The sequence below is a fragment of the Strix aluco genome, chromosome 5 (assembly GCF_031877795.1).
Source record: "Strix aluco isolate bStrAlu1 chromosome 5, bStrAlu1.hap1, whole genome shotgun sequence".
NCBI lineage: Eukaryota > Metazoa > Chordata > Aves > Strigiformes > Strigidae > Strix > Strix aluco.
The window spans coordinates 73,490,065-73,515,082 of NC_133935.1; the positions used below are offsets into that span (position 1 = coordinate 73,490,065).

General features: G+C 38.1%; 1 protein-coding gene across 2 annotated transcripts in view; it reads right to left on the reverse strand.

Annotated features, from left to right (window-relative positions):
* The window catches only part of PRKAR2B (protein kinase cAMP-dependent type II regulatory subunit beta), a 92,770-nt gene that overhangs the window by 37,125 nt on the left and 30,627 nt on the right, over positions 1-25,018 (reverse strand). For both annotated transcript variants that reach the window (XR_012623652.1, XM_074827795.1), the window contains exon 2: positions 22,335-22,370. Coding sequence is in view for 1 of the 2 variants with exons in the window: in XM_074827795.1 (XP_074683896.1) it covers positions 22,335-22,370 (36 nt within the window). In the remaining variant the exon portion in view is untranslated. The remainder of the gene's footprint in view (positions 1-22,334; positions 22,371-25,018) is intronic.

Consider the following 25,018-nt stretch of genomic DNA (forward strand, 5'->3'; position numbering starts at 1 on the left):
CATGAGTTGAAACAAGAGAGTCTCAGACTGGATATAAGGAAAACTTTTCAAGAGGCCAGTCAGGTGGTGGAGCTGGTTGCCCAGAGAGGTTGTGCAGTCTCTCTCAGTCCTTGGAGATTTTCAAGAACAACCTGGTCTGACCTAAGACCTGGCCTGCTTTGAGCTGGAGGTTGGACTAGAGACTTCCTAAGGTCCCTTCCAACCTGAGTTCCAGAAGAATTCAGTCATTGGGAAATTATATTTTTTACTTTGAGTCACAAGTATATTCATATTATCTGTAGTTCCAAGTTGTTCCCCTGGCAAAGAGTATCTGAATGGTTATCAAAAAGAGCAACTAAAGAACCACTTTAGAAAGTGTCACAGGCAAACTGAAGGCTTTTCTGTCATCACTGAGTAAAGGACACATCTGACGTCTCTGTTCTTGAAGACAGGTAGAAAAATTGGAGACATTCCCTTGCAGATTTTGGCCTGGCCCTGTCACAAAGAAAGCATTGCAGAACCTGAAGAATAATGACCTGCTTGCTGTGTAGATTTATCATAGAAGACTCAATGAAGCCAGAACTGGAAGTAAAATCTAGTGTGAAATATCACAAAAATTCAGCACACTGCTTGTCACAAGAGACATTGACGCTGAACAGTTAACCAGAAGGTAAACCACTGATCACTGTTAGTATAAACTGGAATTTATTGTTCCAAAGTCAACAACTGGTGAAGTGAACTTTCAAATCTTGTATCATCACAGATTATACTTTTAAATGCTTGAGTACCAGATGCACAAAGAGAAATCAATAATATGCAGAAACTGAAAAGTCTGGTTAATAATGGGATATACAGAATAATGATCATCAAAATATGGAAAACAGTATTTCCAAATGCTTAACATGAGCAGCATCTACCTTCAGCATGCTGATGAACACTGCAGGAACTACATACAGGCGAATGCATAAAAGACAAAAATGCTATCGATTGTAGCCCTGAGCACATTATTGTTATTTATGTCCCAATGCCCCTAACAGATTAGAGAGAGCAAAGTTCATTACTGTTTTATGGTAAAGAAACTTCTGCTTCTGTGCAGTTTGAAATTATTATTTTGAATTATTATTTTGCAGATACTGACTTTAATTTAACCACCTGAGGAGTCATCTGAGGCTCCTCACCCTGATAAAAGCACAGAATAAAGCAAAAGGAGAATATGTTCAACATATCCAACAGTGGCCTGCAAATTTTTAAAGGAATCCAGGACACTGTCCTGGTGAGTGAAAAAAAGAGGAGCCATTATATGACAGATTCTTAACAAATGTTATCATGCTTCTATACAGGCCAGAACTCTGAAACCACGATGTCCTAGTGAAAACAGCAGCTTCCATGAACCTTGAGGCCACACCTACACACCTAGAGTACCTCGAAGACGTATTCTGGAAGCAATCTGGGCTTCAGCAAGGAGTCCTGTTAGTCAGAGAAAGGTGGACAAAGACAACACAAGATCTCTGTAAGTTGCCATCTTTCAGAACAAACAGAATCTGATAAATCGCAAGTCAGAATCACAATGATGAAAATAAACACACTTTTTTTTTTTTTTTCCAGACTGACAGACACTTAACATCACCAGGAACAAACAAACTGCATCAGAGCATAGAAAGTCCACATTCATAATACAATGTTTCCTCAGCAATTCCACAGGCAGTAAAATAGCAAAAGACAGCACTTCTAAAAAGTCAAGGGATTTCAGAATGACCTTATTACTGGGGAGCAACACCAAAAGTGCAGACAACTAGTACATTAAACACTGCCCTCTCTAGCATAAGACGGAGAACACCCAGCCAGAGTCACCGTCTCAAGAGAACACAGGGGAAAAAAAAAGGCTGAGCCCACATCCTGAAATGAGATACGTATGTCTACCTACTTCGCAATTAAGCAGCTGAACTGAGACATTCAATACTAGTCCTGGTTGAATTATAAACAGAGAAGACTGGGTCCTCAGTATTTACATCAAGAACCCAATAATCCATCAGGTGCAATGTATGACCATTACTCTTACAATACCCACAGCTCCTTTTCCCCTTTCTGGAATAAGAGGCATTTCCAAATGACTGCCACCACCACCCACCAAAGAAAGTGCCCAAGAGAATGTTTATTTTTATATCCACATTCACATCCTAGGGACTGTATCACAGTATTGAGGGTCTAAGATTATTTCTGGTGATGAGAGATCAGTGATGAGGCTGAGAGAACATAGTACTACAACAAGTTAAACTCACTTTCTTGAACTTTCTCGAACAAAGTGCTGTGTGTTACTATTGAGAACAAAGTGTCACTTGTACAGAGGCATTCCCAGCTGGTACCAGGGGATCTGACAGAGCTGTAAATCACACAGTTGCTGGACTGGAGAAAGCTGATATATGCTTAACATCTTGGTGTATATTTGGTGAGCCAGTGCTATGGAGTAAGTGTCAACACACAAGCTTCATTCATGTCACAAGACTCTGTGGTAACCCCACAGGCCCCACTGGTCTCATCTTTATCATGACAAGCCTGGAGAAAGAGACAGCCACCCCCTCGAGGAGGTCATCTTAGGAATGGCATCCCAATCAGTTTGGTCCGAGAGGTGCACAAAGTGGTGGTGGTCCCTGGCAGTGACCAAGAGTCTCACTGCCACCTCAGACACCTGAACCAGATGAGGCCTTCATGGCTTTCCCAGCTCCACTCCTGTGCAACACAGGCACCCAATCCCTTCACTTGTGAAACTGAAAAGAACATCAAATAGAGTACTTATCAAGAATGTATCACTTTCTAAACAATAAAAATACTTCACATATGGATCAAAGATGGAATTCTTTGATTATTAATAAATATTAATTAATAAATATTAATTAATAAATAAAAATTAATAAATAAAAAAAATTGTTTTAAACAAAAAGAACAGAATACAGAACAATCCACTATGCAGAAGAAAATCTACCTAAGAAGAAAGCAGTTCATCTTTGCAGAGTGGCTGGAGGAACAGACACATCCCTGAGCATCTTACAGCTCATACTGTAACCCACTTCTCCTTCCGAGGGTAAGGGAGGGTTGGGCATCAAGTCCCTACAGGTACTGTCAAGGTGAAATAATGATGTGATCTGCAGTGAGGAGGAGTATGTATACTGACACCATCAATGTTCTCTTAAAATATCACCCACAGAAAGACACAATTATTTATTGATGATAACAAAACTAGCTAAAATAGACATGAATTCCTACATTACACTTTCACCCATTAAGAAAAAGCCCTTTCATATTTTCTTGTATTCTTTTTCAAGAACAGTTAAGAATAAAGTGTTTGCTATTATGCTGTCACCACTGAAAATCTAATGACTTAGAAAAGGCACTGTACAAGAGGGAAGATAAAAAAAATTTGGTGAGCTGCTAATGAAAGGAAATTTTAAGATCTTCTAGGTCATATAAACCCATTCATAACTTGTTAGTATACTACAGTGACCTTTGAAAATTATAAATTTTTAAAAAAATCAGTCAAAACTTGTTAAGAAAATGTATAAATATTACCACTGGTTTTAGTGGGCACAGCAGAAGGCCCTCAGAATATTTTTAGGCCCTCATGAAGCTAAGTACTATTAACATAATACACCTGTAAGGATGAAGCCAGGTAATAACTATAGGACTATATAAGAATTAGAGACACCACGTAAAAGCACTGTACATACAGCACGGGTAGCCTGTGGGATCCAGAGAATGGTGGATACACCATATACAGAGCCTCCGCTCCCTCATACTGGTGCATCTGTCCCCCGTAGTCCCCAGCCATTCATTACATCTGCAAGAATATAATAGAAAGAAAAGGCATAACAGGGTGCTTCAAGACCTGAGAGAAGATGGGAGCACATGGTTCAGGGTCTCCACTCCCTCACCCAGGCACTACCCAACAACTCTGGGCCTTCAGTTCTCCATCGTGAAGAACAAACTTCTAAAGTTTAATGGCCATAAGGGCACGGTGCAAAATGCTTATGCTTAATACAGTTTTTAGAAGGCAGGGGACCACTGCTGAATGGATTACATTTACAGACTCTTGTTCCAATCTGTTTTGTAATGTTTATCACTGTAATTATATATTGTGATAAGCAGAAAGAGATAGCATGAATAAAATTGGATTTCTCAAGGAAGCAAAGATTGAAAGACTTGAAAGTAGAAAGAGCCCTCAAAAGCCTAAAAAGAAAGTTTTCTAGTCACCAGTTTTGTGGCCTGCATAAAGAAATTAAAATTCTGCCTTATACTGCCCAATATCCATGTCAGAAGTAAAGGGAAACAGCATACAGTTCCCAAAATACGTTTGTGGCTACATCAACTAAAGGACCAATGACTCAACTGAAAAAATGGAATTGTAAGTCTTCATTGGACATGATGCTCCACAAAAATAAGAGGACAATATGAAGAAGCAAACAGTCATGCCGCTCCCACTTCATTTTCTGTGGAACACAAAACCGTAGGTTAAAAACCCCCGAAGTTCTGATACTAAACATTTGTTTAATAGAGAAAGAAGTGTACATGCATATCCCAGATGGCTGGGAACAAAGAGCTTCCATTAATCCAGCCAGCCCAGGGTTACATTATTCCCTTCTGTTAAGCCACTTACGTATGCTGCACTTGCATCAATGCGCAATTTCGTAACTAATCATTAAAGTGTGTTGATTTTATCTTCAGAAAGGAAGGACAGTGGTAGTTTTAACTTTGCAGTCATGAAACCAATGCAAAGAAGCAAAATGAAGAAGTTTCATGAAAAAGGAGTATTCATTAAAAATGGCAACATGGGGACATAAATGCAGAGTTCCTGCTGGTACCACTTGTATGATAAATGCGCTAAGAAACACAGTAGTCGGATGTGATTGCAACCAGCCTATAAATAGACACAATTTCAATTGCTCATGTAAATAATGTCTTTGAAAATCATCCATCAGTCACGTTGTGTTCTGATTAAGGAGCCCTGCATGGAAAGTGTGAACAGAACAGAAATGCCCCTGAAATTTGTTTCCTCTCTTGTACAATACAACCACTTGCCACCTCAATCTCCATCCAACTGAGCACCTTCATTCTCACTGAAATCAGTGGGAGATAGTTAGCACTTTTAAAAAATAAGCTCTGGTCCTGAATACATAGGGTTGATAAATTCATGATAGAAAATGTAACTCACAGTCAGTTTCAACTTTTGACAAACAAGTTTTTTCTTCTTAACAAGTCAACCGTAACATGGAGCTTTTAGCCATAAATTTTAAAGCTATTTTATCACATATCTGATCATTAAACTAAAATCACACAACACAGAAACTGATTTTTGCTTCAGCCTTGAAAATGTCACAGATATTGAAAGAACTTTGCTCAAATTCCAAACAAGAATTACATTATGGTCAGAGACAAACCACAAAATATTACATCCTAAAAATTATCTGCCAGAAATTTATGGGTATGTCAGAATTATGGGTATCACTGTCAGTTTTTAGTAACCACAATTATAGAAGTCCTGTTACCTAAAGAGTTGTTTAATAGAATAAATACATTCTGAAACTCAATACTACTTCTTATGAAAACTAAGGCTAGTACATTCACTCTAGAAAAATCTGCAATTCAAATCAAGTATTTCAACTGTTTTTCCTCCCAAGTTGATCACCAAAATACTATAAAAGAAATAATTGGTAACTCATTGCCACAGCAACTGACAGAGAAAGCCAGTTAGCACCTCGAAACCTTGTCTGCTCTTTCAGAATGAAAGAAACTTAAACTGTAACACAAACAATAGAAACTGAATAAAAATAGAAGAAAAAAACCAAGTAAATTGCCACAGGAGATGAAACAGAGTACTACTTTTAAGGACAACAAAATTAGGATTCCACAAGAAGTATTGAGAAAGAAAACATGTAAGCAATTCTACTTAGATGGTAAGAACACATAAATGAACAACAGTATGTGACAAAATGTATTATAGCTTTTAGGTGAATTCAGCAAATACTATTACTTAGTGTTTTGTATCTGCTATCAAACATTTTTTCCAACTGAACTTTTTTAACAAAATCATGAACATACCCCATGTTACACTTAAAGGATCTCTCTACACTAAAAGTTACACACTGTGTAAATATTCCACTAGATTTACCTAATTTAAAAAGCTAGAAAACATAAAATATAAGGTTGTGTGTCATGCCTGTATGTGTGCACACATGGCCCCATGTACAAACCTGGACAATTTACTATTTATACAGTTAGAAGAGAAGCACACATATGGCAAAAGCTGTGTGTGTGTGAGTACAAGCATCTGAGTGTGCACACATGTATGAGTCCTTTCTCCACTTCAAACATTCTCCTTCATCCACAGACACACTCTAGAGTATTTTGAGACTGCCATGGGCTGACCATCAACCCAGACCAAGAACTCTCTGTTCTATGTATGCTCTTAAGCTAGAAGGGCAGGAAGGCCACTATTCTGGAAATCTAAAAAAAAAAATCTTTTTTTCTTTATTTTCTTGTCCCTTAGGGGCCAGCCACTCTTGTAGCTCCAGGCACATCATTCACAACCATTTAGAGGACGATTACACAAATTATTTCATTTCTAACTTTGTATTTATTCAAGAAACCATGTGTACTGCTGCTCTGTAAGATCACAAGATTCTGAGCTGTAATTCCCTGTGATCTGGGGTACAGTCCCACAAAAATTTGTTTATGATCTCTAGTGTGTCATGACCAGCTCTGTTGGGTTTGTGCGTGTGGCAGGGTTTTTGGTAGCAGGGAAGGGGGCTATGGTAGTGGCCCCTGTGAGAAGCTTCTCGAAGCTCCCCCAGCTCCAAGTCAGACCCACCTCTGGCTAAGGCTGAGCCATTTAGCAACGGTGGCTGTGCCTCTGCGATAATGTATTTAAGATGGGGAACCTGGGAAAAGGAGCAGGAGTTGGGAAGGAGACACTGATGCAAACGCCAAGGTCAGTAGAAGAAAGGAAGGAAGAGGAGGGGGAGGTGCGCAGGTGCAGAGACTCCCCTGCAACCCGTGGTGAGAGGGCAGCACCACCCCCCTGCAGCCCATGGAGGTCACTGGTGGAGCAGATGTCCACCTGAAGCCCACAAAGAATCCTGTGATGGAGCAGGTGGCTGCACCCAAAGAAGGCCGGGACTCTGTGATAAGAAGCAGCCCCCCCTGTTGCAGTTTGGCACTGGGAGGACTGCAACATGTGGGAGAGACCCATGCTGGAGCATCTCAGGAAGAGCTGCAGCGCGTGGGAAGGACTCACGTCACAGAAAGTTTGTGGAAGACTGTCTCCCCTGAGAGGGACACCACACTGGAGCAGGGGAAGAATGCAAGGAGTCCTCCCTCTAAGGAGGAAGGAGCGGCAGACTGATCGTAGCCCCATTTCCTGCCCCCTGTGCCACTGGAGGGGAGAAAGTAGAGAAACCAAAAGCAAAACTGAGCCCGGGAAGAATGGAGGGGTGGGAAAAGGTGTTTTTAAGATGTGATTATACTTCTCACTGTCCTACTCTCTTAAGTGTTGGTTTTGTTAGTGTTTGAATTAAATTGATGTTCTTTTTTCTTCCCCTAACAAGTCTGTCTTTTGCCTGTGACTGCACTGGGTGAGTCATCCCTCTCTGTCCTCATCTCAATGCCTGAGGATTTTTCTTTCTTTTCTCCTTCCCATTCCTGAGGAGGAAGGGGTGAGTGAGAGGCTGCGTGGTACACAGTTGCCCTCTGAGCTCAAACCACAACACCAGCTGAATGTACTTGTGAATTCAATTAACTGCTTTTCATGTAAATTTGTCAGGACAGCTTTTTGTTCTACATCAGGTAACAGTAATATTCCATCTTCATGAGGGCCAGAGCATCTACAGGAATGAATTTATTCCTGTTACTTTCAACCTCAAATCTACATAGTTTCTTGACTATTCCTCAGCCAAGTTGTGTCCAGGAGATTTTAAGCAACTGGCATCCAGAGTCAGGTGTAAGAATACCATGAGCTGCATGACTGCATCAGCAAGTATAGAGTATTAGCTTAGCAATACACACAGTTAACACTTCTGTTAAACTGCAGCAAACCACTAATAGCAGGCATTCTTTGTCTCCTTTATGCAGCACAAATTTTACATCATCATGCATTTTAATCTTCCTACCCTTTGAGACCAGGTTCTCTGCAGAGATGGGAATGTGCACAGTGCAGGAAGTGAGGATGTCTCACACCCAACAAGCACTGCTGCTGGGCACTTGGTGGTAGATGTACCACAAAGCATTCGAAACCCCACTTAACTCTTTCTTTTTGACTGTGTCAAGCATAGACTTCCTACTCTCCTTCTAGGCCCTTATTAACCCAGTGTATCAACTCCTGCCACACTGTTACTCCTCTGTCTCTGCTTTGCTAATGTAACAGCTGCCTGACCACAGTTCTCCAACAGCCCTTTTAGTATTTTTCCACACCATCCTATACACGTGGACTGCATTTCTTGAGCTTGATCCATAAAAATTGTACCATTTCCCCATCCTCATTCTTGCACCCGACCAGTTTCTTGGATGGCATATGAAAGAAAACAATCCAGTTGAAGATGAAGTATGGGGCACTCCATACTTGTCCTTCCTATATGGTTTGACTTGTGCAAGTAAGAAATTTAATTAGCAAAATGTATTGTCTTCACCGACATGCAACAACATATCGGGTCATTGGGCACTACTGAACCATGATGACAATTTAGATTCTCCTCTATAATTACCCACCAACAAACTGATCCCAGGAGCACACCTCAGGAAGATTTTTTAGATTAGATTCTCCTCTTTTTCAGTGTAATTATGCTGTACATTAGGCATAAGTATTTTTCTCCTTTCTTATCTGTCTTGCATCTGAAGCATTCCTTCATACTGACCATGAGAAAATGTGATTGACTCCATGTGATGTGCCTAAAAATCCTACAGAACAGCAGATAAGCCCTATATAGGGAGACATTTTTTCCATGTTTTATATAAACACATACACACAATTTTGTCTGCTGATTGCTGATTCTTTGACTTAGTCTATTTGAGCCTAAACCCCAAACTGGTGATGGCTGACATTCCCCAGGAATTTATTTCCAAATGACTAGCATACACCGAGAGGGTTTTTTGTTTGTTTGTTTGTTTGTTTAATAAAGAATAAGATTAGTGTCTATCTTCGTAGTAAAGAAAATGCCTGAAAAAAAAAAACCAACTGTGTCCTGCATGACTATTTTTGCACAATACCAAAGTATATTACTATGATGAGATAGACAAAACAAATTAGTAAAAGAGAAGGCATACACTGCCCTAGACCCACCCAGAATAGGTAAAAAAATAGTTCCTAAACCAATGCTAGCAGGAGAAAAAGGAAGAAAGATGTCTCTTCCTGTTGCCCACTGGCAAGAATATGAGGGAACAGAAAGTGATTCTTGTTTAGGACTCCCCTCTTCCAGTGTTTTTAAGTCCCCAGCACACTTTTGCTACAGTACTGCTCCACTTGAGCTGTATTTCCAAAACACAGATTGCAATAGCAGGAAAGATCAAGGCTGACAAGTAGGCACTGAATTTGTGCCTTAAAAGATGCACTTGTCATTTATTAGACTGCATGCACAGGAGTTTTAAGGGTATAAACTACCAGTTTTGTTACAGTGTGTAGCTGATGTTCAGCATGAAAGATGGTTTCAGAGGCTGACTGAAGCTTTGAGATTAGGCTGATGGGTATTCTTGTGTGACTGGTTGTTTGAAACTGAATCTTCACATTTTCATTATTTCTTTGTGTATGGAGAGGGGAAAGAATTAGTGTTCCCATGCAGCCTGACATTTAACAAGGAAAGTAAGCAGGGCTTTAACATTTCCACTTAAAATGTATTCCTCTGACGAGTTCATTTTTCTTCATTTTCTGATCAAGTTCTGCTACCTATTCTAACAACTATGTAATAAATGCAATCAATTTTCTTCATGAGTGGATTGTGGCATATAGTAATTTTTCATTCTGGCATGCTCATAATAATTCTTGAAAATAATGGTGAAGACACCAGAAAACAATCCTTCTCAATTTCACACAAAATAGTGATCAGGAAAAGAACAGGAATTAGTCACCTTTTTGTTACTGATCTACATCACTAGTTTAAAAACAAAATCCTTAAAGATGCATTGCATTAATACAACAAAATTTTCATTTTTTTAAAATTTAATTTTCCCCTGGATTTAATTTGGGTGAGACAGATATAAGGAAGAAAAATATTTATAATAATTTTTCAGAGAAATTTCTGAAACTAAAACTCAGGAGGGATTTTCAAATTCATGTTCAGTCCTTCTAAAATTTTGTAACAAATTTTATACTGAAAAAGTTATGTATACCCTGCTTTACACACACACAAACACCACTGCCATACAATGGCCAGATTCTTCTCCATTTGCCATGTGATCAAGCACTATGGGAGGGAGCAGGACTCTTCCTTTCATAGTCAATGTAAGACTGAACCAGAGGGAGAGATCCTGGGTTCAAAATCTAGTAAGGAGATTCCTTAATAGTAAGCTAATAATCAAATGGGACAAGCTGGAGCAAAAGTAGTGGATGCAGAAGGATGTCTTTAGTCCCTTACTGTAATATGCCTTGCCATGCTCCACTGCCATTTCATGCTGCTAAAACACAACTAAGCACAGTATAAAAGCTAGTTATTCATGCCTTGCTCTGCCCCAACTGTTTGTATGCAACGGTCACACAACAATTTCCATTAGTTTCTGTATACAATACAATGTTGTATACAACAAATCTAATTCATGAAGAGTGATGAGCTAGGATACATAAGTGTTAAAACACTGTACATAATAATAGTATGATAGCAATAGTGACTTGCCAAGCATAGTTCTAAGTAACTCCATTTGAAAGAGCAAACATACACACTATATTTAAAAATCAGATCTCCAATGAGTTTTCAAAAGAGAAGACTTCACATCTTTATCTAGAAGAACAAGTAAGATCTGAAATGAGAAAATGGGCATTGCCTAGTGTTAAAGAAAGCAAATATGGTTCCAAGTTAGCAACAAAACTATTACTGGGATGTACCAATCTGCTTGGCTGGTAAACTTATATGGATGTCCAACACAGAAGTGTGCTTGGCTTTAGGGGCACCTGTAGGACCCACTGACAAGAAAACAAATACTGATTTCAAAGATGATCTCTTTCCTGCCTATGTTTCCTTGCATGCTTTAAACTTGTCTATATCCTCCAAAGCAGACACTGGAGAAGCGGATCTGAGAGATATATGATAGACACATGAAGCAAAGATGCTGTGGAACTGGATCATGTGGCGGCAGGGGGGTGGGTGTAGGAAATAAGGAGCGTTTGATGGTGAGAAAGCCTTGGGCTTGTGCTTTGACAAAGGACATTTTGTTTAAACAACTGAGAAGTACACCCCGTAGCTCAAGGCATCATGCTTCCTACGAAACATACGGAACTGACACAGAGCATTTAGGAAGCAAAACATCAGGCTGCTGTTCATTTTATACAATGTGCATAAATGGCATCTGGTGTTTTAAACACCACAATATTTAGCAAAGATATTTAAATATATAATTTTCTCCTTTCTTTGACTCCACAGTATTTAAAAGAAGTAGTACTTGACAAATATTAAGACAAATTTGAAGGCCAAAGGCCAAGCCATTTGTATAATGATGTTCTACAAGAAAACTTGCTAAGCAAAATGTTCCACAAATATTATTATTCCATTTTGAATAACTCACTATATAAAACATGCCTTGTCTTATTAATCTCTTATCCTCCAGAACAAATCTTCTCTATCACAAAAGTCAAACCACGTGAAATCACAGATGGAATGGAATTGTTTTGGAAAACTGGTAAGCAGATAATACAGCCTACAGATTCATGCTCTATCACCTATAGAGGAGGTAGCATACCTCCCTAATCTAAATACAAATGCTGAAGAACAAAATAGCACAGCAACCAAACTTGAGCTTATCATAGACACAGACACTGAAATATTTTAGAGAAGAAAAATCAGGATTATTAAATAATGACTATAAACACACACCTGCTCCAAAAAAATTTAAAAATCCTTCCTACTTCTTTCAGTAAGGTGCATACTCATTCAAAAAAATAGCAATTATTTTATTTCTTTCAAAATCATGAGTTATGAGCATCCTGATAAAAGCATCAAAAGATTATTAGCTTCTCTGATCATGTTTAGATTGCGGGGTGTTATTGGGATCGCTGGTGAATAGTGAACGCAAACTTGGAAGCAGGTTAAAATAGCAAATACAGGTTGTCAGACACAGGAATAATTTGTTGTGTGTCAAATGTTAACCAGACACAAGAGAGAAACTATTAATCTGAAAAACCTGGCTATAAAATGAAGATAAATTAAAATACAACAGAGAATAATTTGTATTTTATATCAACTAGTTCACTGCACTCACTGCAATCTCAGAGCACCCATTAAGAAATCTTAGTACATTTATTCAATAATCATTGACATGTGCAAACTATTGCTTGCAGATAAATAACAGCCATATTTATTGTTATTAATATGAACATTTGTCCTCATTTCTATATTTACTTTGATGGAAAGTCTGTTTTGTCTGAAAAACCTCATTTCTCTGGAATTTATTCACTACTACTAAGTTACATAGCAAGAAGATCTCCTCTTTGTCTCTAATGCATTTGTTTGGTCATGAAAGAAATACTAGATACTACATTAGAGCATTCCAAGTATGAGAGTGCCAAATACCAGTCTGTCTAAAACAAGAGGGAAAAAAAATTAGCTCCTTAGATAGATGCCTATCTAGTCTGAAACAGAATAGGAGGCTATGCCGACCTGAGTACCTGAGAAAGCAGGGGGAGCCAGGCTCTAGCACAGTCCCTGGCACAGTCCCAAACAGGACTGTTCCCAAACAACTGTACAGATGAGGCCACACTGTTGGCTGCGGGAAGAGCTTAGCATATAGACACAAGCTCTACTGCGGCACCTTCCTGTACCCATCTTATTTACTAGTTATATACATAAAATGAGTTCAAAGGAATTGGTCAGTCAGTCTAACAGCTCCACACCTTGCTAGGATATCCTAACCTATGAGCTCTTCATCAAACTGACTGGCCAATAGCTCTTTAAGACAAATTTGATTCATATTTCAACACCGACCTCTGGTTTATGTTAAATATATCTGAAACAAGACTAGCCCAAATAGCTGGAAAAACTATGGTGATTAATTTTATTGATACAAAACTATATGCAGAATACTTTCCAAACGCAATTCTAAAACAGCAAGAAAAATTACAATTTCCCATAAAGGGGCGTATGCAGTAATTTGTGAACCCAAAACACATTTATAACTCTCCTATTTTCTAGGAGAACCTAGAAAGGTTTCTAGGAGAAAGAACTTAGAAAGGTTTCTAGGAGAACCTATCTAGCTAGGTTGCTATCTAGCTTTACCACATTGCACAATTTAAAAATAATTACTCTGTACGTTTTAGTCAGTCTATAAAATGCAGTCTAGAAATATGTGCTTGCAAGGACATCTAAACACAGAAATACAGATGAAACCTCTATAAATCATCTAAATCATCCCTATGCATTGCTGTAGTATGAATTACACCTCTATCCCTGCAGAAAAACATCTTCTCTTTCCTTAAAACTTCTGAGATAACACAATATTCCTGAGCAGTTTAGTCTATTGTTTCACTAAGTGTTTAGTTAGAAAGTTTTCCCCAAAGCACAGCCTAAACATTTGTGTGTGTAAAAATCTGGCCAATCACTATTTGTTTATTACCTTCCTTCCCTGCCACCTCCTTTGGACAAATATTGATAGCCCTCTCTATAGCAACCTATTGCACAGCACAAGACTTATTTATTCCTACCATTGCCCCTCCCTCTCTTCTCTTGCCTCCTTTTCCTCTCTTCCTCCAACACCTCAAACTTTGCCTTATAGTATGCATCTACTAAATCTCTTCTTTTATTAAGCTTAGTGTTGAAGTGTTACGACAAAACAGCTTAAGCACAGCCATATCTAAAATCTGGCATGACATTAATTTGCAACAGTTAGACTATTCTGTAACTCAGCTCCATAAATGGGTTCTGAAAAATTTATATTCAACCTCTGCTGATGATCTATACAAGAAAACACTTTGACACAACCTGCTAGAATCAATGTTTCAGATTTTGGAGGTTTGATAAAGGAATAAGTGAATGTTGAAAGTGAACCATTAAAAAAGTTTCAGAAGGAATGCACCGATACCCTAAATTTTGTTTTCTTCTGAATAAGAATACCACTGTCCAACTATACACTGTAGTATGGAATAGTTATGGTATAGATGCAATGCAATCTTGAGCAGAAAAAGTTTCACAGACAGAATTTTTCAATCTCTCACTAGAACAACTAAACCAGGAAGGGGGCAGAGAAATTTCTGAGCACACAAACTCTTCTTCAGATCTGCATCAAAAGCAACAAATCTCAAGGTAACAACAGGTCAAGAACAAGTACTCCAAGTTTTACGTCATGATGTTATTTTATTAGACATTCTGAACAAAAACAGTGGTTAGCACTGGAAAGCAAAAGTGCACGCTCTCTAAGCATACCTAAGCCTATGTTATTACATTTTTTTTTACAGGAACTTTTCTCAAATTCCTAGAAAACAAGAGGAGACTAGACAGAGCAAATTAAACTCTTGTTTCTGTGACTGTCTCATTTGCAGCAGAACTTGTGAAGAGCACAGCAAATAAGCTATGCAAAAGAAACTAAAGAAAGGAAGCTGGATCACTTGATTATGGACTGGGTGGGAAACAGCTTCTATTGCTAACCTTCCACAGACCTGAGAGTGTTGTGGGGCAGGCCACTGAAATCAGTTCTTCATTCTCAGGAGTTAAACATGTGCTTTCAGCTGTGTCAGGACCAGACTGAAGCACAGCACTCTCCCTGACCCAGTGGCTATAAGGTGCCTGCAGCTCTGTGCACTGTGCCCATACTGTTATACTGCACATAAGCTTAGTCCAGAGACAAGTCCCCCTGGCTCTTGTGGCACCTGATATCAGAGGCTACTCTTGGGGAAACTCTGCGGTTCGTTTCTCCCTGTGACACTGGCCATGGGATAAGCCTGCAAGAGCAGACAGAATAGGAGTTGCAAGTTTCACTATGGCACACAGTAAAAAAAATAGTGTAGACATATCACAGGACAAAGAGATACAATCACCTTATCTTTAAACTGCTGTGCACATACAATTACAGCTATATTCTGTAGGAGTTATGATGCCAAGTGCTTCATGGAAAGAAAACAGGGACTGCATGTAGGGCATTCAATTTCTGATGCAAGCAAAATTAGCAATACACATTCTGACTTGAATACCAATGCTCTGGTTCCTATAAACTAGGGATACTCCTCATTCATTAATGGAAAAGGGTGTTGGGTAATTCCTCAAGGATCATGAAGGATGTAAGTGTTACAATGATGGTAACTGTAAGAGAGACCATGACAAGGAAAGACAATATTCTCTGTAAGGACTGGAGAGTACAGACTATACAATGCATTTGGCAAAATCACAAAAGGGAGTATGTTCTCAGTAATTAGCAATTGAGGCAGCTGTTATTACAGAACATGGTGGAAGAGGCAAGGCTGCATAGGAAAGCTGCATCAAACAGAAGAGGTGACTGCCTTGCAAGAGGGGCAGGAAGTAAACGAAGGGCACGTCCACTCACACAACGATGCACGGTACATGTCTGCTACAGCTGTAGCCCCGCAGAAGTTAGCACCGTCTAACAATACCTTCAGCAGAGTGAACTTAGGTAAGATATTCTTCTGTGACCTCCAGTAAGCCACAATTTTCCATACTGATGTGCTACCATAAGCTTAGGTGCCTTTTTTACTGTGCTCTGTAGGTACACCCTAAAGCTCTGACAGCACTTTTTCTTCTGGTTTTCCTCACTGCTGGCAACCTTAGTGCTTAACTGGGTTTTAGCATTAGATGCTACTGTATGTCAGCTGACTATGTCCCTGTTTATTTTAAAAAATAAGGACTGGGCATCTTAAATTATGGGTTGACTACATGCATGTAACAAAGAACAAAGATGAACACATCACTTGATTCCAATTTGGGGGTTGTTCATTGCTCAGAACAAGCAGAACTAGTAACTCTGCTTGAAGAACTAACACTGTCACTATGACTTGATATTCTTCTACAACACTGCTTCCTACCTGAGCATTTTGAAGGGGAGTTTACAGTTACTTCATTCCTCACCATTATTTTTGGTACAACTCCAGCTTCTGCCTTACTGTATAAAAGGGAATAGCACTTCATTTCAATTAGCTGCCTTTCTCTGACAATTTTTAACATGCCATAGGAAAGTGGGTGTCAATCTCTTTAAGAAAATCTCAATATAATTCAAGCAGATCGAAATTACGAATGAAATATTGTTTCTAAGGGCATATTCTGTTCTTGGCTAACAGTATTGATTTGCTTTTCCTGAATACTAGTTTATATTTAACAAGTAAATTTAATATCACCCATGTTCTTCCATACCTAAAACTTCAGAAAGCAATTAGCCATTCCTTCACTAACAGGACTTCCATGGTCTAAATTCAGTAAAATTCCTCAGTGTTTCTTAAGTAGGTTGTCAAATTTTCTGTAGAAATTGTTAAACTGAAAACTAGCAGTGATATATGTAAATGCTACTGTGGGCATGACTAATCCACAGTCCACACATCTGTTCAGAATAATGAAGCCCAAAACTTTTATCTTGTCACTTTCTTCCTAATGGCACCTTACGAAAAGATGAAGAATGAGATGAAGAATAGATAAATTCTTCTGGCAAACTTGCTCCCAGATTTTCTCTTTTATGAGGGCTTCACAGAACCTCCCTCCTCCTATCTGAATGCGAGCCAAAAGGCAGGCATCTATCACATGCCAGGCAGAGGCGTGAGCCCTGTGCGTCAGCCAGGGAGAGTGAAGAACACCCATTGCCGCAGCCACGTGACAAGGGCGCAGCCAACTCGGGCAGGAAGGGCCATGGGCTGGTCATGATGTAGGGACAGCCCTATGATGTGACCTGTGTGTGACGAGGCGTGCATGCATGTGTCCAGTCTCTGATGCAGTGGCACTGTCTTGCTCCCAGCTGCATAATCACAGGGCTTGGAGGTCTGACAGGCAACCCACCACTGATGTCATCATTAGTACTTTATAACATCATTACGTATAACTTGTTGGTGAAGTGTTACACTGGTGCATGCAGTATTTTAGTTAAAAACAACTAGCTTGAGGGGCTAAGAAATTAATCAGTGTGTTTTGATTAAAAGATACGCTTATTTATGAAAATTATAAAACAACTGAAAATGTCGTAGGTTTCCTATTAAGTGTTTTCTGCTGACTAACAGAAAACATTTCTAACCTGCAGAAATTCTTGCTGGAAAACATTTAAATAATTGCAAGGCTTGAGCAGAAGCAAACTAAACCAACTTCGCTACCAATTCAAATTAACTACCATCTGTGTTAGACAGTTCCATTATCACAGATTTTGGGCATCTCAAGCAATTAAGAATAAAGATAATGTTGCATCTCCTTCCTTCTCATCCAACTGTTGACGTTTTGTAAGTCTAAAATTTGTAGAGTTAAGTAAAATGAGTTTTGGTTATTAGAGAAACTTCCATACTTCCATAAAAAGAGGAAGGAAGGATTAAAAATAAAAGAGAAACAGGGAACTAAACACAGCCCCATCTTTATCAGAAATTACCACAGTACATAAGTGTGCCTACAAAAATATTAAATTTTAGTATCTGCTAAATGAATTAAACACATCCTTTTCACAGGGCATAAAAAAATTGCTTACTTCTTTCTCAGTCTTTCCTCTTCAGCTAATCAGCCATGTACCTAAAAGTGACAGTTCTTAGCAGTGTGTGTAAAGGCAAAAAATATTTCCAATTTCAACAACTGCAAATTTTAAAAAAGAGTTTCAAAGCAAAAAAAAGAAAAAATAGTATTTGTTGCACAGAGATCTCCTCCAGTGCCATGTGAGATTCTCTCTCTCTCACTTATGTTGATGGCTGTTGCAGTAGGTGTATAACGTAAGCACCAATTTACTTATGTGTTTCTCTTTTCTTTGGAGAGGTCCTTACTGGCATCCATGGTGAAGAAGTCTGAAAGTTTTGGCCTTCTCTGCTTCCTTCTGTTCTTTCCAAAGCAGTGGTATCTCCTTAATTACATGTTTATTCCAGATACACCTAAGCCAGTCTCTCCCTAGAGGCTCAGTACTGATGTACTCTGCCTGTTGACTATGTTTAAAATACTTTTGTTTAGAGCTTTGTGGAGAAGCTGGCAAATAAATAAAGCTACTTTTCTTTCCCATTTGGTTGAGAGAACAATATATAAAACTTCATTTATTTCCTTTCCACAGGATGAAAAAGGTATTTTGAAGTTAGATATTGTTTGGGGGAGAGGAATGTTTGGGAATGAGGAAGTTATCTCTGTTGTTAACAAGAGATGCCCCACAGATGCCCTTGAGCCTGTCTACCAGTTCTTCTTAGCTTAAGAAGGCTAACTCACAGCAACCTCAGTTAGGTTCTCTTCACTCTTTCAGAAGCTTATGAAGATACATAACTGAAGTAACTTTATAGACTTAATTAAGATGATATTACACATTTGTATATAATACTAGTAAATGGGTATAAATAGCCTCCATAAACGGTATCTATCAGGTATAAATTTAAGCTCGTTCTGTAGCAAACCCATGCTGGTTTTGTTACATTATTCTAAACTCCTGCCAGTATTTAATGAGATAATTTACTTGTTTATCTATCCATCAAGATGCTGAAAAGCAGGAACCCAATGCTTCTGCTAACATACAGAATGACATTAGCTTTCTATCCCTAGGTATCTCATATTTGGATGAATGAAAACTAATCTCATCCATAGCAAGAAAGTATCTGTCCTTATTCAGAAACTGCACCTCTTGGCTACCTTGGCTTGTTCAGGAACTTACACTCATTTTTCACCTCATAAACATACTCACAGCTTTCTCTTCCACTTCATGCTGCTTCTACATCCATGTCCCCCTTTCTTCCCATCCAAGTCTCTTGATCGCCTCAACAGCTTTTTCTCCTTTCTCTTCATCACAGTCCCACCAGATTTTAAAAGAAAAATTAAGGATTAACTACTTGTAGCTGTCTCATTGTTCATTCTAACTCTATAAAGTATTTTTAATCTCCTCTCTTGCTAAACTCGTCTATTTAAGACTATGATACCTAGTATTCTTTGTGCATAGCCTAGAACGATGGAGTGCATTATTAACTAGCCCATAAGTAGCTATGTCATCAGCAATATGGTATATGTGTATTTTATATACAGAGCCCTCATTGCACGTATACACACATATGCATAAACACAAAGAATAGATACTAAATCAGGTAGCTCGATAAATTTTAAGAATTGAAATTCACGAACAATTAATTGATCCTAGCTTACTTATGCCTTTATCCTTTACATACCAATGACAGTACATTAATACATTCACAGCATGTTAACAGGAACAGCTGTTAAATAATAAATGCCTTACTGTATTGTTTTCAGCAGGTGCTTCAGCAATTAAACTCTGGCTGCTTAATTTCTAGCTCAGTTGTTAGGAAAAGTAACCATATCTTATGCCACCAAGTAAAATACAAAGCATTATCCAAAGAATAACAGAAACATCAAAATCAAGATACCCACTGCAGAGAATTACTGTTCTTTGTCAAGAAATATGTGTAATCTCCTGGCTTCTCCCTGATTATCATTGCAAGAGCTCAGAAAGCACCTTTCAGCAGAATAGTCAAGGAGCCTTTGCTGCAGCTATCATTGGACGTTTTGCCTCAACTGATGTCAGTAGTTCAGCTCTTTCTCCATCCCACCACTGGCTAAAGGCAGCCACTACTACCACTCTTTCAGATATAGTTATTTGGGAGCCACAGCACAGGCCAGTTGGAGACCCAATGAAAATCAATACACCAAAACCTCCTGTATTCCTATTTTCTTTAAATCAATGCACCCTCAGGCAGCACAACTCCTAGGTCTATGCAAGGGAAGTAGAGACAAAGGCAGGGACCCTAAAATCACACTCTCAGAATCAGTCTACAGTATCACTACATCAGATGCAACACGAAACCACATGTTACAGCTAACTCTCCGAATATTCATCATTAACTTGGAGTAGTATTCATCAAAAGCAATCTTCAAAACTGCTCAAGAATGAACAATCTTGCACATTTCAAATTTTAATATAGTTCTTAGCTAAATAGCCTAAAATAAAGAGAAATCCATATTTGAGAAAAACTCTATGGTTGGCCAGCCTCTGATTTATTAAACATAAGAATCAGCTTCAATTACAGAATGCTATTAAGCTACCATGCATAAAAAAAACCAGCTACTATCTGGCTTTTTCACTTGCAAGGTATCTTGACTACCTCAATGTATCCAAACAATTGTTCAATTTAAAACAGTATCTAAAAATATGGTTAGGACTGCAAACATCCCTGCAAATCTGCATTATCAGCATAGTCTGTTTCATATTTTTAATTTTATATTTTATCAATCAAGTTTCTTAAATGTACTGTACCTCTCCACTAGCCACTTAGTATTTAAGAAGTAAGAACTATCACCTTTCATGGACTTTGTTGTTTGAAAAATAATTATTTTGACTATTAAAGCTGCCAGAAACTTAATGAAATAGTACATATAGTGGACTGCAGTATTACCTTGTTCCAGCTTAAAGTGTATTCACATGATTTACATCTGGATCATACCATACAACTTGACTCATTGTTCTGAATAAGATAACTCTATCTCTCCACAAGACCAAAACACATGAAATATTAACTGCCCATAGAAATTATTTCCCCAATAATTATGCAAAAATTTCAGGCTTCTAACATGTTTTTAGTTTTGTTTTAAAGGAACATTAAAAATAACAGGCTTTTTTTTCCTGAGCAAGTGTTAGCTTTTCAAACAATAAAACTGTCCTACTGAAATGCAAAAGCTTATCACACATCTGTTACAAGGACTGCATTCATTAAAGTCAGCTATCAGTCACAGTAAAACTTTCCTTAAAACATGCAACATAATTTGCATAAAGCCCTGCTCACTGTTACCGAGTGCTAGTTAATGAATCATTCATTTCAAGCTACAGTACCTCATGAAGTATTATCATAACTTAAAACATGACAATATTTGGAATTCATTAAATTTTCTTACTTTGTGCCACGTATGCTATGCACCAATCCTGCAAATGCAAACCTCCATTTTTTCTATGCAGTTCCTTACCAATCCTGAGGATCTCCACTAACATTTTTATATTGACAAGGAACTGTCTGACTGAGGTTATAACTAGTAAAATTAGAAGTCTGGATAGACTTACTGCATTATGGAATACGAATTTTATTATATTTACTACAAATGATCTTCAGCTGAAAACAGAAAGTGTTTTATAGTTAGATTTTAAACTTAGCATACTGAGATGCTTCGGAACAGCTCACATCTCCTGTTCTGCTGACTCTTATGAGTCAGTTATGAGTCTCATTACATTTAGTGGTGGCTTTTACACCCCACTTTTGGATACATAGTATTTCAAACAAGTACCACTTAGGTTCTCAGCCTCATGCTCCAGGAGAAAAAGCCCTCAAAAATGAAACCTGAAGGCTATGATACAGCAGAACAATAAGGAGAAGCCAAGAATATTAATTTTTAATGATACATAATTTGGAAGGATCTGTTACACATAATGGAGTAAGGTAAACCGTTCTATCAGCTGGCATGAAACAAGTTAACTTGAAGAATACACAAACCGGCACCAAGCTCGGCAGGTGCACTCCCAGCACAACAAACAACCACCACAGCAGTGCTGCTTCTAGGACCTGATCTGCCAGCCTCTGTGCAGCAGAACAACACACCATGTACACAAACCAGCTTGGTTTTGAAAAACACAGGGAGATTTCTAGCATGGTTGTACATTTTCTCATGCATAGATGATCACCAAATTGCTGTTTCAGCCTGTCTGTGAAGCAAGACAGCCTGGCATTGCATTACAGTCAGTTCTTCCTTTCAAAGTTCAGTTCTGTTAGGACTAAAATTATTTTCTTTAAAAGGAAAAAAGAAAAGCTTAGGTTTTTCATAAATACCACATCAACAAGAAAGTTTCATGCAAGTTCTGTAACCTGAAACTTTGGCTACATTTTTCAGTAAACCAGATAACAAATTTGAGGTTAACCTCAATCAGTCATCTTAAAGAAACCTGACTAATGTTTTACATGACAATCACCACCAGCATTATGTTTCAAGTATAATGTAGACCAATGAAACATGCAACTTTATCCAACTTACCTGATGCCCGTCTGGTGAATCGGTTTATCACTGGAGCTGAAAGAAAACATCACATTCAATTAGGTTCTTTTTGTGATAGTCTAACACACTTTAAACATAACAATGTTATACTTCATTCAAAGCGTGACAACTGCAAAAATCTGTTAATCATTATTGTTGTACCCTTATAGAAACCCATGTTAACTTCTTAACACTTAGAAACCTTATAGAAACCCATGTTAACTTCTTAACACTTAAACTTTTAAATAGCTTTGGTAGATAGCAATCAGTAAGCTTTCAAGACCATTTTCAGCTTCTTAGGAGTTGCTGTTACTTATTACTGTTCATGACTGGCTTGAAACATTTAGAACTGCATTTCCATTATTTATTTAGAGCACAGAAATTGTCATCTTGCAAACAATGATGCAAGCATGGTTTAAAAAAATATATAAAAATTAATTTTACTTTTACAAAATACACCTATCAGAAATTTGGCACCAAAGATACTCCTACAGAGAAAAAGACTAGTTTGCCATCCCATCTAAAACATCAACTTTTGCTTTGAGTAACCTTTAAAACTCCATGGGTAACTCAATAACAATGCCAACCCCTGCCCAAACCCCAGTGCAAATGACTGTTTTATAGTGCCATCTCGGCATATCTCCAACTGCCTGCTGCAAACATTTGGAATCAGACTCCTGTCTTGTTTCCAACCAGGAGTGATTGCATAATACATCTTAAGGCACACAGTTTTGCCTCTATTTCATTTCCAGGTTTACCAGCTTCTTCAAAAGCTACTAGAGATAAAATAGATAAAGAAATAAAGTTTTGTATTTTGCCTTGTAAATACAACCTTCAGTCTGCTTCTAATTAGTATAAAACACTGGTCTTGAACTCTACTTTCGTGTGATACATTATCTGCTGGAATAAACAGTAAGAAGAAAATCTGAGTGACCTAATTTTAAACGTGAGCAGCAGCTACATTAAAAATGCATGCCCTTACAGTGCTTATTAATATTCAACCTTAAAAATTGGTCTTAATGTTTACATGGAATTGAAAAAATGAAAAATATTGAATTTTTTTATTTCATCCCACTTGATTTTACATGGGAGTTATGCATCATTTCTTGAACATCTAAGCCAAGATAAGGAGAAAAAAAATTGCTGAGAAGACAGGAGAGACAGTAACAGCTTGAGATGCAAACTGACTTTTTATTCCTGTAGGGAGAAAAAAACAGAGCAAAGCTACAATTTCTGAACCACAGTCACAGATGGTTTGTACAAGCACATACAATAGTGACAGGTTCAAGTGGCAAGAAATACACTGGGAAACCCAACTACAGTGGTTCAGAGTGCTAGTTGTGAGCAAGAAAACCACTGGTGAATAAGCTATCACAAACCCCAAATATATATACAAATAAACAAGAGAGTAACAGTAGCAAAATTATTTTTAAATGTGAATTCTAATTCCCCCCAGCATTTTTTTAAAATAAAAAGACAAGAAATTTAAACACATTTCTATTAGAGCAGACATGATATTTTATGCAACTACCGTTTTGTAATACAGGGAGCTGTTTCATTCCTCAAAACTGCTCATTTTGTCACCTCTGTTACAGGCCAAATTCATTTCAGGACACTAGTCATGACTGTCACCACCAGATGGCTGAGCTGTTACCTCCAGTGTGTAAACTAGCAGCAGTTCTCCGCAGATGTGCTCATATTAAAAAAAAATCTGGAATTTGACATATTTCTAACAAGAAAGAGTCCAATAGTGATCTGCTCCCATTCAAAAGCTTTCCCCAAATTTGGAGAGGGTTATTTGGCTTTGGCTGTCAGTCCTGTACATCATTTGAAGATATAAAGATTTAACTCCCCTGGACACCTACCTCCCCTATTTTACTAACACAAAAAAATAATACAACATTAAAAAAAGAACATCTAACAAAACTAACATAATTTGGAGACTACTTCTCTCTGAAACAAATTACTGGGACTGTCAAAGAGACAAGTCCTTTTCCAGCTACTTTCAGCCACATACTTCTCAATTCACTCTTTTATTTGGCTGCAGGAATCTTTATTTTACGATAGATTTTACAAATTATTTACTGTTAGTGAAAAAAAAAAAAGAAAGAAAAAATAGCAAGAATGTCAGAACCTTGATAAGCAACTGGTTTTGAGCTCATGTGAATAATTAGCGTTTGAGCAGCAACCAGGCAAAGTCTTCCTCTCCAGACTGGGATTTTATGAAGGTCATCCAAATGTGTTACTGGGAGATTCAGAAGCAGCACTCGCAGTTCTTTGCTATGGAGCAAGCTGAACTACTCTCTATTGCTCTTGTAGCAAATCACAATATACTTTTGTTGCCCAGAAAGATGGAAGCATTAGCTTACAAGAATGTCTCAGCGAATCATCAGACCTACTGGTATTTTCACTACAAAGTAGATGCACAGTCAACTAGATTGCAATGGTGACTGGCAGGAAAAGCACAGTAAGGTGGGCAAAAGAAAGACTAAGAAACATTTTTCTAGAGCCATTAAAAAAAATTAAATTATCTTTCAAAAATCTTGGGAGGTGAAAGACTTGGCTCAGAAACAAATGGAGAAATTGATAGCAGAAATATTCAGTGAGTGATATTAAACGCTTCTCCTGGAGCCACAGAGCATCAGGAGCAGCAGAGAGATTTCCAGAGAAGAAGCACTACTTGC